Source organism: Pteropus alecto, unplaced genomic scaffold (assembly GCF_000325575.1).
Source record: "Pteropus alecto unplaced genomic scaffold, ASM32557v1 scaffold38, whole genome shotgun sequence".
In the NCBI taxonomy this organism is placed as follows: domain Eukaryota; kingdom Metazoa; phylum Chordata; class Mammalia; order Chiroptera; family Pteropodidae; genus Pteropus; species Pteropus alecto.
Genome location: NW_006442512.1, coordinates 8,482,336 through 8,497,165, shown reverse-complemented (window position 1 = coordinate 8,497,165; position 14,830 = coordinate 8,482,336). Strand labels below are relative to the sequence as shown.

At 30.8% G+C, this 14,830-nt stretch overlaps 1 protein-coding gene across 1 annotated transcript in view; it reads right to left on the bottom strand.

Annotated features, from left to right (window-relative positions):
* MDGA2 (MAM domain containing glycosylphosphatidylinositol anchor 2) overlaps positions 1-14,830 on the bottom strand; it is an 813,395-nt gene that overhangs the window by 15,548 nt on the left and 783,017 nt on the right. Inside the window, exon 15 of the mRNA XM_006922688.3 lies at positions 3,677-3,807. Within this exon, the coding sequence (XP_006922750.1) occupies positions 3,677-3,807 (131 nt within the window). The remainder of the gene's footprint in view (positions 1-3,676; positions 3,808-14,830) is intronic.

The following is a 14,830-nucleotide window of genomic DNA, read 5'->3' as shown; positions in this document are numbered from 1 at the left end:
AAGAAGAGCAAAAATATTTAAGAAACATTAGCCAGAAAATACTTACATTTTATCAAAACTATAAACCCACAGATCTAACAAGTTCAATGAACCCCAAGCACATAAAAAAGAAGAAAACTACACAAAATCACATCATAGTAAAATTGCCCAAAACTAGTGATAAAAAGAAAATCTTAAAAGCAACCAAAGTAGAGTCACATTACACATAGGTGACTAAATATAAGAGCGTCAGCAAATTTATCCTTGGAAACAATGCAAACAAAGACAGCAGAACAACCTCCTTAGGGTTCCAAAATGAAACATCAGGACACTATTCTCAGAGGAAATATCTTCACAAAATAACGGTGAAATAGATTTTTTCAGAAATAAGAAAAGTGAAAAGAATTTATGTCTAGCAGCCCACGCTACAATAAATGTTAAATGATGTAAACGAAATCCTTCAGGCAAAACAAAATTGATACTGGATGGCGTATGGATTTACAAAAAGGAACAAAAGCACCAGAAATGATAACTACTTTGGGTACCAGCTATGAAAATCTAGTCTGATTTCTCTCGGTTGGAATAAAAATAAGAGCTCATTATAGTGAAATTCTCCAAGGTTTGACTCATTGTGAATAAAGTTTTATTCATTTAGACATTCCTGAACATTTGCTTTGAACATTGTTGTCAATCTCTTTTTGTGAATGTAATATGCAAATTGCTGAGGCTGTAGAAAATCTGTTGTCATTTGTAGTAAGTTGTAAAAGTGTTTTGCTCTGAATTTACACTGACCACATTCTCCCTGATAACAAAAGATTAACTCACATCTTGAAATCCATTCCTTCTTTTAATCAACAATTCTGGGAATGGGATGCAATGGACTAAGATAGGCCAAATCACAAAGAAAAGCAATTTCTTTCTATAAGATTACAACAATAAACTTGGAACTGGCATTCTGCCTCTTGTTTCTTGCCTCGATTGATATGCGCCATCACTAGCAAAATTCTTAATCTTTTTAGTAAACCTCCTTAAGTTTTTCCTTTCCTCCTTTCTTTGGAGAAAAACCTTTTCACTGAAACTTAGATAATTATCTTGAACCTGGTGACTTGGGTCCTATGGCTATTGATAAGGACCATTGAAATTCAACATTCTCTTTAAGTTCTCTCTCTTGTAACATCTTGAACAAAGAATTCATTCACTTGCAAAAACAAAATAAAACAAAATAAAACAAAATCTATACTTTTTCTAATGTGAAAAATGACGGAATAAAATAACTATTTGCATAAGTTATAATAATTTAATATCAGCCTGTAGGTCATTCTCTTAATTCTGAATAGTGAATAATCTTAGTTAAGATGGTGGTTTTACTAATTTCTTTACCACCTTATGCAAATTTCTCAAGAACGAACACTCTGTAACGACCAGTCCACTGAACTCAATCTACTTTCCAATTTGAGTAACACTGTCTTTAAATTTGAGGGGAATTAAACTTTCCTGGATCTCTTTCCTTTTAACTCTAAAAAAACTTCTCTTCTGTGGTTAATGTTAATGATTGGCTGGTGTTCTGCATGGTTCCATCTTTTAATAACTATTCACAGATGTATATTAAACTTAATATGTAATAAATATATAATATGTTATATATATTTACATCAAATATAATCTTGAAATCATCCACTTTTCTTTAAACTACTTTCCTAATTTTTCCCTTCAACATCTTTTATGTGGATTTTGCAATGGAGTCGTACTTGATTTGACAGCCTAATTTTACCTCCTTGAACCAATCTTCCCTACAACAACCTGAGTGATGTAGTATGTCCTCCCTTAAGTAAAATCTTTTAATGCCTCCCTATTGCCTAAACTCCTCAGGTTCCTTAACTTCATCTCAGACTAGTCTTTGACTTATTTTTGTGAACTAAATTCCAGGTAAATATCTCTGTTTCTCTGGCAAATCCTGTGGTATATGACCTCGATATCCTTGTTCACTTTGAACCTTGCTGCAATATTAATATCAGCCCTTCCTCTGCTTTTTAATCCCTCTCTTAGGTTCAAGTTTCACCTCATACAATCAACTTTTCTTGACTTTTCTCCATAATCTTTTCAGTTAGGTGTGCTCATAGAACCTTGTGTAGATCTCTGTTACTGCATTTATTATAGTATATGAGATATATATATATATATTTTTTTTAAATATGTATTTCTATGATTCTGAGGTAAATGATATATTTTTTAAATCTTCATGCCTAGCAATGTGCCTGGCACAGAGTAATGGCTCAATAAGTATTTGTTGAACTGTTGCCAATGACAATAAATAATTGCCCTGAAGGTGCTCAATAAATATTTATTAAATTTACTAAAATGTCTGTGGCAACAAAGGATTATACTGAAGGAAATATTAATATAGCTATTCTCTTAAATACTTATTGTATACATATTTGATTTAAGAATTTTGTGTTGGCAAGAAAAACATGTAGGAAGCAAAAATATATCTGGAAAAACATCAAATTTTTAGAAATAAGTGCTCTTTGATGCTTATATAGATGTATACATTTTAATAGTAAGGTTACTTTTATCAGTAATGCTTTGGAATTCTGTCTCCCTAGTTTAATTTGGTTTAATGATATATTACCATGGATTTAATTTTCACAATTACATTCTCCTTTATAGAAACAAAATGATTCTCAGGGTCTACGATCTGAGTATATTTTATATATTTGTAGATAATCGGCTATTCTTACTTCATTATTCTTTACCATTGTAAACAACTATATGCACTTTTATTATCGTGGTTAGGTATAGAAGTATAATTTCTAAATAAAAGCCATTAGAATTTTATAAATTAGGTTTCAAGAAAAGGACATTCCACCAAAGGAAAAAAAAGAGAGGCAGAATTGGAGCTGTTACATTTTTCATACTCTTATTGTATATGCCATGACTGCATCTAAAAATCATCAGTAGAAAAAAACTCAACCTAGGTATATTATATACATATGTAGTTACTAAAATTACTTAAAGTACATTATTTTCTCCACTGAAATAGTTTTATGAATTACTGTTTTTAGCCATGATGGCCATTGTTATAGTCATTAAAATTTCTATTATATATTTGCAGCTAACTCTCTTAATTCAATCTAAGACTTACTTCTTTTCTGTATAAAAACAAAGAAAAAAACTTGTTTAAAGTTCTCTGACTTTGAAATCAAAGTGATAAATTACTAAAATGACATTACCTCAAAGAGACACATTTTACTAAAGTATATAAAATTTCATCGAGTAAAATTTAAACAGATTAATTGAGAATTGATTATCTAGTTTCCATTATTGCAAGAACCTATTTTATTTTTCTTTAGGGAAAAAAATATACAAGTTTGACTTTATAGCAATGGATCACATTTTCTCCAGGCAAATCATTTGATAGACTATTATTCAAACATATTACTTAATAGATGTTAATCAATAAAGGAAAAGGGCATTTTCTCTTTATAAAACAGCTTTTACAACTAAAGAGAACCTTAATCATATTGTTACTGTTTGGGTGACCTGAACTCCGGTGTCACTCCATGCCTAAAAATACGATTTTGGTGATGTTCATATCACAGAATTTCTGAATATTCATATTCTAATGTTTGTTCAAAGTCTGCCTTTAATGTTATGCTCATATGCAGCAATGTATCCACAGAAATAATTGTTCTCTTACCTGAAATGAAGTAATTGGATATATATTAACATGAGCCTCATTCCATCGTTGTCCTTTATTCCCACTAGAAGACCACAGTGGATTCTCTATCGTTGTCTGCCCTTTCAAACGTAGATAAACATTTAAAACACCTAAAAATAACAATGAAATTTTATTTTGTACATTTGTTTTCGCTTCAAATTTGTTTCTCCTTAACTAAACACTTTTAAAAATAAAATTTTGCAGAACACTCTAGCATATCCTCCTCTGTTCCTCTCTCATTTTCAACTTTCTCTTATAATATTTGGCATTGGATAATTGTGCCCCAATCCCTAGAATCTGTGAATGTTACTTTATATAAGAAAAGAAGCTTTGCAGATGTACTTAAGTATCTTGAGATGGAGAAATTATTCTAGATCATCTGAGTATGTCCTAAATGTAATCACATATATCATAAGATAGAGGCAGAAAATTTGATACAAGAGAGAGTGTCACATATGAAAGAAAGAGAAGATGCAATGTAGCTGTATTTGAAAATAGAGGAAATAGCCGTAAGTGGAATATGAGCAACCTCTAAAAGCTAGAGAAGACAAGGACATGGGTTCTTCCCTAGAGAAGGAACCAGCCCTGCTAACACCTTGATTTTCACCTCATTATACTCATTTTGAATTTCTGTCCTCTAAAACTGTAAGGTAACAAATTTGTGTTGTTTTAAGCCACAAAGTTTGTGGTAACTTACTTGTTTCAGTGGCAATAGGAAACTAACATAGTATATAATCATGTACTTAGTGATCTGCTCAAAGTCTGATTCTAATTGTTTTGTCTTAATAGTTAACATCTCTTTTTCAGTTTACTTCATCCAACTCTTATTTTATTATAAAAGCATCATTTGAATATAAAAAAAATAGCTTTGTCTCATGACTTGATATACGTCTTTCAACAGTTTCATGTCCTGCACATAGTAATAATAGAAATGATGATGATAATATTAATATAATCTGTGTTAAAACACTTACTTCAGATGAAGTAGTAATCCTCTCAACAATCCTAAGTACTTCCTATTATTCCCATTAGAGAACATTTCTACAGGGCATAACTCTAACCACTAAGGAAGAGCCTTCTGACTTTCTTCATGTTGCCAGGAGCGTTTACGAGGTCTCTTCATTCTAAAATGGTTTAAGTGTCAATATTCTCTTCTGTTCTTCTGTCAGGACTCTTGAATCTCCCCATCTCTGTTCTGCTGTCAACACCATAAAAGCTGCTATGTTGATATATCATAAGCCTTGGATTTTTTTAGTCTTCCAGGAGTACAGAATAGCCTTTGGGCAAATATTCACGGGAAACCCCATATGGACTTCTAGAATCAGTCCTGCAGAACTCCCTTCTTTCTGTTACCCTGATTTACAGATTCTACTTCAGCTACCCAGCACTCTGATCTCTGCTTTCTGAACTCTGGGATATCCACACTCTGCCTGAATTTCCTGGCCCCCGCACAGGGCTGGGAAATTGTCCTAAGGCAAAAAACTGGACTCCTATGGAGATCTCGTCATTAGTTTCCCCTTTTTTTCACAAATCTGTCTTCCTCTGCCTCTTTTCTTTTTTATGAAAATAGTTACCTAATATATTTTTCCCATTTTAATACTTGTTTATTGAAGTCGAACTTATCTGGAACCAGTTACTACTGTATGGCTTTAAGATACCCTCATTTTGATAACTTTTACAGATAATTATGTCATTATTTAGATATTTATATGCAGATTATATAGATATCATCCCTTCTGAAAAGCAGAAAAGATAATATAAAAATCAATCACTATTAAATTGATCACTCAAAGGTAGCTTTCTTAATATTTTGGTGTATGTTGCTTCAGTTTCTTTTTTTAATGTATATCTATAAATGTACAGTTATATGGTATAGAGTAGTTTATCTTTCAGATTTTTAGTGCCATTTTTTCTAATCCTGTATACATAAGACCGCACATATTCATATTACACACAAATTCATAAAAACAGATACTCACTTTTTAAACAACAAACAAATGCATTCTTCACATCACAGCTATTGCTTACTACTAGCTGGATGACCTTGGCTTGGTCTCTTACTTAATCTCTCTGTCTCAATTTCCTCATCAGGTTAAATGATGATAATAACAGTAACTAGTAAGCTTTTTAGGAGAATTAAAATGAGTTAAAGTATGTAAACTGCACATTATGTCTCATACATATTCTTTGGGTTTTATTATTATCTATTAAGACATTCCGGAATAACTTTGACTTGGTAATGGACTATTACTTTCTTATTAAGGTAGATTCAAGTTGTTAGTATTGAATTTAAGAATAATGCATATATATTTACATATAAAGTTCTCCATTTTTCTTTTGTGTTTTATCTTTCTATGTTGTGTTTTTACTTTTTGCTTCAGAATCTATTATTTTCTATCTTTTTCCCCTTTAATATGAGAAATAATCTCCGGCTAGTCCTCTATAGTACTGATTTTATTTTCCATAGTGTAGATTCTGTTATTTTGTTTCTAATGTCATCTTTATTTGGCTATTGTATTATTCATGACATTACATTTTTTTCTGATCTCGTCAAGCTCCCCTTTATTTCAGTCTTTTATCCAGTTCCTTCTTTTTCTTGATCCATTATTGTATCATCCTTATCTTTTATTGTTTCATGAAGTTTATATTCTTATGTATTTTATTGAAAATATAAAGCATATATACTATACGAGTTTTATTTTCACCTGAATTTTCAGCAAGTTTTTCAACAATATGTGCCTCTTTTACTATGTGCTTATTAGCCTTGTTTTATAATGTGGAATCATTAGTGTGTTTCTTTCTCTTTCTCATTTTCTTTCACTTTATTCATCCTTAAATATCCTATACAATGCTAAATAATCCTGTGATGTTTTTTTCTAAAATCACCAATGGAGCTTCTTCTCTGTGCACAGAATGGGTTGGATTTTGTTAGCTCCTCCTCTAAGATCTAAAACTACTGGCAAGTTAACTGAGGTTTTACAACATCAAGATTCAACAATCTAAGAATAGTGAAAAAATATTTATGCCTTTGGGCAATATAAGAGTTTAACTTTCTGGGATTTTCCCAATGTGCTCAACAAGCCTTTGTGGCAGGGAGCGGATTTCTGAATCCATCCTTCTGTTTTCCTTTTTTATATACTCAGTGTGGCTCAGTTTTTCTTGTTCATTGGTGCTGGTACCTTATACATCAGAAAGGCAACCATGTGCCCAAAGGAAAGGCCACTAGAGAACATATTTCTTTGTGATGCAAATGTATTATGTTTTTGGACAGTACTATATAACAAAGAAGGATTCTTAAAAAATCAAGCCCAAATAAATAATAAATTTTGTATTAAATGCTAAATAAATATTTATTGAACCTATTAGGTAACAAAGAAGGATTCTTAAAAAATCAAGCCCAAATAAATAATAAATTTTATATTAAATGCTAAATAAATATTTTTTGAACCTATTAGGTGTCACAGACCTATTATGGTACGTGTTATGTAGCATATACCTTTCAAAAATTATTTGAAGAAATAGTCTGTGTGTGAATTAAATAGGAAAAGGTCTCTCTCCTACTCCATAGTCTGTGTCTACTACAGCTTATGGCTGTATTAGTGGTAACCAATTGTGTTGTGAGATTCTCTACTAATTTCTCATTATACTTTACTGTTTTTTCAGAAAGGAAAGTGTCAGTTATCTTTTTCTTTTTTGTATGTTTTAAATGTAGCCCTTAAAAAAAAAATGTAGCCCTTTAGCTTCTCTACCTAGTGGAAGTCTTTCAATAGCTTGTATTTAATGAATGAAGGATGCTCTCTTTAAGCTACCAATGCATTTCAAGTTATTCCATACAAAAATTACCAGCAGATGCTTCAATAATTGTGAAGCACAAATATAGATAGATGGTAGTCAATGAATTATGATTATATGGAAGTCTTATTTCTCTTGAGTAGCAAGAGCTGATATTTTGATTGAAGTGACAGGAATCAATTTTGTCATCAAATCAATACATGGTGATTTTTATTAAATTTTAATAAAAAGATAATACTTTTTAGAACTATTGGTTGTATTTAGACTAACAAAATGGTGTTATTATGTGTCTTCCAGAATTTACTTAAAGTAATAGATACATGCTTTAATGAAACACATATTAGCATATATGATTTACCATTGTTATATTAATAACAATGTTATTATATCAATATTGAATATATTTTTTCTTAGGAAATATATTTTGCCTGTGAACATGTTTACATTTTTAAATTAACATTTTTTATATCTGTAATATAATTCAAACTTGAATTATTTCAATTTATATTTATTAAATATATACTATGTGAAAAATATTTGTCCTAGGTCTAAAAAACCTAGCTCTGAATTGCAAGTTTTGAATTAGTTTTTGAATAGATTATATGAGCTATTCAGTTGTGGCTAGATTTTATTTTAAAATATTGTTTTATAAGAAAAAGGCAATAGAAGTGTAGCTGATTGAAATAGTTTCTTCCAAATACATTATAATTTAATGCTTATTCTTACGTGATGTTAATTATATTCTATTATTCAAATAAATGAATACAAGCTATTGATTTTATGGTCTGTTTAAAAGATGATGACAAAAGCAATATCAATAAACTAATGATTTTGAAAGATTCTTTTTCCAAGCAAGTTTCCAGTTTTTAAGTTTATAAAAGAGAATTCAGTGCCAAAAGTTATATAAACTTATATTCCGATCATCTTGGTCATCAAAATTAGAACTTGTGGAACAGAATAAAGTGATTTAAGGGAAGTTAGATTTAGCAAAGCTGATTCAGCAGGTCATTATAGTAAGAAAATTTCAAAGTGAATATGATGGATTGTGTTAATACCCTTTAAAAGTAATTTTAAATCCTCAGAGGCACTGGGTTTATGCTTTAGTAGGCACCAGATATCAATAGGTATGAATTTAATCCTCCCCAAAGATTTTGAAATGCTATATAGTTCCATGACACAAGTTTGAAGTTGTTAAGAAAAACTTAACTGTCTTTTTTTCTCTCCTTAGTTTGCTAATTTTCATCTTTTTTGATCACCACTGCTTAAGAGTCAGATGTTAAGAGCTAGAGAAGACTTTGCTCATCTCATGCATTGCTCATCTCATGCTTATAATCAGAAAAGCTAAATGACCTAAATGCTACATTATCTCATGAGCAGTGAGCAAAGTTTGGGGGTTATTCATGGCATTATGCACTAACATGATTCTTATTTTAATATTATTTCATATAAACTATTGTGTAAAATATAATGTGCATAAATATTATTTATAATTATATTACCTAGTTGATTTCTTTTGTTAAGTTCTTAACATAATTTTATTTTTAATTATTTACTATAAACATGTATTTTATATGTTTTATATAAGTAATTTAAATAAATGTCCTAAAATGTATACATATTTCCTATAGATACTTGAAACTCCAAGTCCATATAAATTAATTTCTAATTTAGCTTACTCCAAGGCCTGGGGATCACTTATATATAAATCACATTTTTATTCTAATCAGTAATACAGACTCATTAATTTGAGTTCCACATTTCATGAAAGATGAGGATGCGCCAAAATCATCTAGCTCCAGGAAAGAGCTATGTATAGTAACAGGTAATTGTTAGCATCATTTGTTTCGTATACACAGACAAAAAGAGGAAATTATAAAATCATTATTTTCTGCTTGAATAGTAATAACCACATTCATTCATCCATTCTCATTTTTTCAACATATAACTGCAATGATATCTTAAATAAATAAAAAAAAAATGTCAGTTCATTTTTCCAGTCTTCCTAGACGATGCCTTCTTACATGCAGTTGAATCTCCACATTAGTATAGAGATGAATTTTTCTAACATAGCTTTCATCAAGCTATTTCTCTGATATATGTCAGATCTCTTAGGCAGACCTTATCACTGGTTCTGCTGCTCTGTAAGAACAGTAATCTCCATTCCCATACCATGGCTGCTTCTTTTCTCACATTCTCTATCTGTTGTCTCCTGCTTACTCCTTACCTCTTTTGGAGAATGGTTTACATTTATTCTCTTCTACAGAAACTTTATTTTAACTTTGCTGTTCTCAATGTTCTCACCCTTGTTGATCCTTTGTATTGGCTTGCCATGCATTTTGATGTATATTACTTTCTGACTTTTATTTTATTCAGTAATTTATTACTCCAAATAGCTGATAAACTATTTAATAAATAAAAACCTTTTATCATAATTCTCTTTTATTCTCCATAGAGCCCTAAACACCACTGGGCACATAGCACATGCAATTTATCCAATTGAACAAAAATGAGTGAATTCAAGACTTAAGGGAAAAACATTCATCACAAAAAATATGTATTTTTGATAACGTTAGTTTAAAAAATTTGGTATACTGGGTGAGAAACAAAGTCAATTAACCCATTTGCTTATCATTAATTCAATTGACAAAATAATATTGTTTATTAATTAAGCTGAAAATGAGATATATATTTGGAACACCAGCCTGTCTCAGTCATATCATTAATTTTGTTTAAATATCCTAACTTCTACTATACATTGTCTAAGGACCCATCATCAATGAATAATTAAATATAAGGAAAATAAATTTTAGGGTATTTGGTGGTTCGAAACCAGAGACCAAAAAACAAATTAACTAGATATTTCATATGATGCTATTAGAGAATCTTTCATAAGTGTCTTTAAACATATTTATAAGTGTTAATAAATCATGGCTACATTCTTTCCAACCCTCTTTAAAATATACATCTTAATTCAAAAATAATGTTAAATTGTTGACTCCCACCTTTAATATTATTTTCACACTGATGACACTGGAATTATCAATATTAAAAATAAGACTTCACTGCTAGAATTGACTAATTCTTAACAGAAAGAGTGACAATATCAGCTATTATCAAATAGCCCATGGTTTGGTAGCTATTTTCTAATATTTAAATGGAGAATACTAAATAACCTTATCGATTCCCTCAGCTATCTAGGGATTGTCTTTTGCAAGGAACTTAATTCTGAGAATTTACTAGAATGCAAGTATCTCAAAATTACATATTTATTCTGCTGATATTCTTCTATAGTCAACATAGTCAAGGCTCTAAAATAATAGCATCTTATCCTAAGATTTCTTTTAGACTCAAACTGTCTCTCAGACAGTACCTAACTCAAGGGTAAAAACAGATTTCTTATTTGAGAGTCATATTTGAGATATACACAAGAATATGAATTTTTAAACTCTAATAAGAAGAAATATGGTCTTTGACCAAAGTAAGAATAAAAATCATATTCCTAAAACCATGTAAAATATTGCACCTTTCCCTTCTCTATACCTTGTATAAAAATGTTCAAGTCTCCAGTTTAAAATCTTTGAAAGGCATCACTGAGAAAGCTTCAATCCAACTCTTGCTAAAGGTAGCCTAAGATATCTTATTAAGAGAAATGTAATTAGAGGTTAATTACAGATTTATTAAATTCTATTCCTACATTTCATTAGATCATAATACAATGACATACCTGGACCATAATATTTCAGCTCAAAACACAAATTTTATTCTCTAACATATTATGGTCTATCAATATATAAAATTTTTATTGAACAAGTTTTATATTTTTCTAAAAGTATTAAGTGAAGATATTGCCTATTATATTACTAAGAGTAGTTTCATAAAGATAACTTTCCCTTTGAATCAATTGTTAAGAAATATTTGACAATTTTGCTTTCCTCTAGCTTTGGCTGCCAAAGCACTTAGATTCAAATTTAAGTTAAGTCAATGATAAACTTCCATTTGTTTTTTTCTCCAACCTATCTATAGGGTCTTGGTGAAACCACATTCTGTTTCCAATCTAAAATACATACTTTCAATTCCTTTGTTTTGTTATTCTTCTAAGCACTCTCAGAAGCTTATTCTATTACAATTTAAAAATGTTCCTTTACTTTATAAATATAGGTGGACAAATAGATATTTACATTTGCAGGGCATCATGCGATGAGGAGAGATATTGCTTCTGCTCTCCTCAAGCATACAGATTAACACACAAAGGCAGAACCTATGAAGAGGTCACAGATACAATACAGCTAGATTTAGGGAACTTCATGTATGGCTGATGTAGACTATCAAGCTGTCCAAGGAGAAGCCAGACGGGCATATATCCCTGAGGTCTTTATGTTACTGGTTTTACAGAATGATATTTACCCCAGAAACTATGGACTAAAGAGACAGCAAAAAGTCAGCAGGGCAATTCAGTAATATATTCAAAAAGTGATGGGGAGTCAGTGAGCATTGCATCCTAAAATACATTTCAAAAGGCTGACTGATGTCTCAGTCTCCAACCTCTCCAACTCTCTATTGCTCATCATTTTCTGCTTCCATTTACTAATTTCCTAAAATGGTCTACTCATTGAAAATATAACCTTTGCATTTACTTTCCAGAGAAAACAGAGACTGTTAGGAAGGCAAATTTCCGGTTGTTTGCCACATTTTTACCTCCCACCTCAGTGGAAGGGGCACTCGTTTCCCTCTTCACAGTTAATTCCTCTAGCAACATTCATAATTCCCATCTCTTCAAAAAAATGTGCTTCCCTTTGGTTTTTGTATCTTTAAATTTACACTTTTTATTGACTCATATTCCTCTTAAAATAAGCCCTTTGCAACCACACACCTATATATCACTTCTTTCTCACCCCCAAGATTTATGAGAGTAGGCTTCATTAAAGGAATCCTTTTCCTTGCCTCCTATTAGTTGCACAATATAATTAGCTTTCTAGAGCCACAACGTTATTGAATCATTTTATCAAGTTCGATGGTTATATTCATAAGTATCTTTTTATTTTTCTCTTTAATTTCTCGGTATGATACGATGTTTATATTTCACTTTCTTCTTTGTAGAAATAAATGAAGTACATATTTTACTGATTTTTAATAAACTTTGGTTATATCCATTAGCCTCATATGAAGTTGAATTTCTTTGCAAAAACATTAGAAATTCAGCTGACTGATCAAGAATCAAAATGCCTACTTGTAACTATAGGATTGCTAAATAATCTTTTATGATTGTCAATAGCCAGATAGTATATACATACATACAGATATTATATACATATACATATAAATTCTATAAGGACAACATATTATGGCTTTCATTAATTTTTTCTTCAATTAGTTTTGATGAAACATTTAACCAAAAATAAATTATCCCAGTGTGGCAGACTAGATGCTTCCCCAATGATTTCAACCTCTTAGTATTAACATGCTTGCATAATTTTCTCCTCAACTAAGAGATGGAATTACCAACTCAGTTATGATCAACAAAATAAAGTAGAAGTTATAGTTTGTCATTTCAGAGATTAGGTTAAAGTCTTGGGTATATGTTTTCTCTCTCTTGTGGATTGCTTGCTTTGGAGGAAGCCTGCAGCCATGTCATGAGACAATTCTGGCTGCCATGTCAACATGAGAAGGAATTGAGAGGGACCTCTGACCAAAAGCCAACAAGAAATCAATATCTATAGTCCAACACTGGTGAAGAAATGAGGCCTGCCAAAAATTAGGTGAGTGGGCTTCGAAGTGTATCCTCCCCAAGTCAAGTCTTCAAATTAGACTGCAGATTTGCCTGGTAGCTTGTCTGTCTGTTGCTTTAAGTCACAAAATTTTGGAGAAATTTGTTACACAGAAATAAATAAGTAATACAAAATATTTGACTTTATTTCAGAGAGGAATCTCTTTTCTAAGTAACATATAACTGAACATCCATTTTTATATTATTAAAAAAAATGTGACTCTTCTCAATGGTATACAGTAATCTATTTATCACATTTAAACAGAAAGAATTATTTACGTTTACCCAAGTAGCAGCTACAATTAGGTTATTAGAAATCCAGGACAAATCATTTGTGAATCTGGATTTCCAAAAGAATTTATCAAACTGATAATTTAATTGGTAAAACCAGTGACTATAAATGCCCCAGGTTTACAGATGAATGAGTGTCAGAAAAATATTTATAAAAAGGCAAGGTTTCAGTGACAGGCAGCATCTCCCTAATGAAGTCACTCATCTAGTCCTAATTAATTAGTCAATATCTGAAACAGATATTTTTGCCTAGATTTTAGTAAAGAGCATGATTATATCCCAATGAAAGGGACCTGAGTGATATGATACCTTTAACCTTCAACCATCTGAAACAGAGAAATGGCACAGGGTTCAAAGTGGTAAATGAGAATAGGAAGAAAGGAAGACCTGCCTTTTCCCTGAAACAATCATAATAAAACTAGCAAAAGTCAAGTGGACATCCACTGACAATAAACAGGATAAGAATAACACCTGTGTTAAAAATATATTAAAATGACCTTGGGACTCAGTATAAATATGTAAAAATTTTGAGAGGAAGCCAACTTCATACATAAAGTAAGTACATATTTTAGTTATTAAAAGAATTAAAAATATTGACCTTGGAATTATTTACTTAAAAAGAAACAAAATATTCCCATTTCAAGGTAAATTAGAAGAGAAAGAGTTCATGAACATAATCAAAATAGAGAGTAAGTAAAATATACAACTAAAGGGAAAAATTGAGCTAATCTTTCTTTTGTGATAAGATAGTTATCTCACAATAAATAAGATAGTTTGGCAATTGTGTGGAGATTTTTTTTTTTTCATGGTTAAGGCCACAGTGAACCAATGACTGTTCTCATGGCTTTCTAACTGCTTTTCCAGTTTATGTTCTGTTTCTTGATGATTTTACCCACTCCTATAAGGTTTATTTTCTCAAATCAAAGATCTCATCATGCTTATTGTCTATACAAAATCTGTAATATCTCCCCCTGACTACTAAATTAGCTAAGCTTTTATAACACTCCAGCAAGTCTCCCTGTAGAGTGGTGAAGCAGGAAAACTCTGTGTCCACCTTCTTAGATTGATTTTATGGCTTTACGACTTATTGGCTCAGTTTGATGGGCCTGGTAATTAAAATTTTCTGTATTTCAGTTTTACTATCTATGAAACAATGATTTTAATAAGCACAAATGTTTATTGTGAAAATTAAAAAAAATAATTCATGATGTGCTAGAAATAGTATTTTTGTCCACAATGAGTACTTTAACTATTGCTTTATTATTACTATTATTGCTACTTGAGAT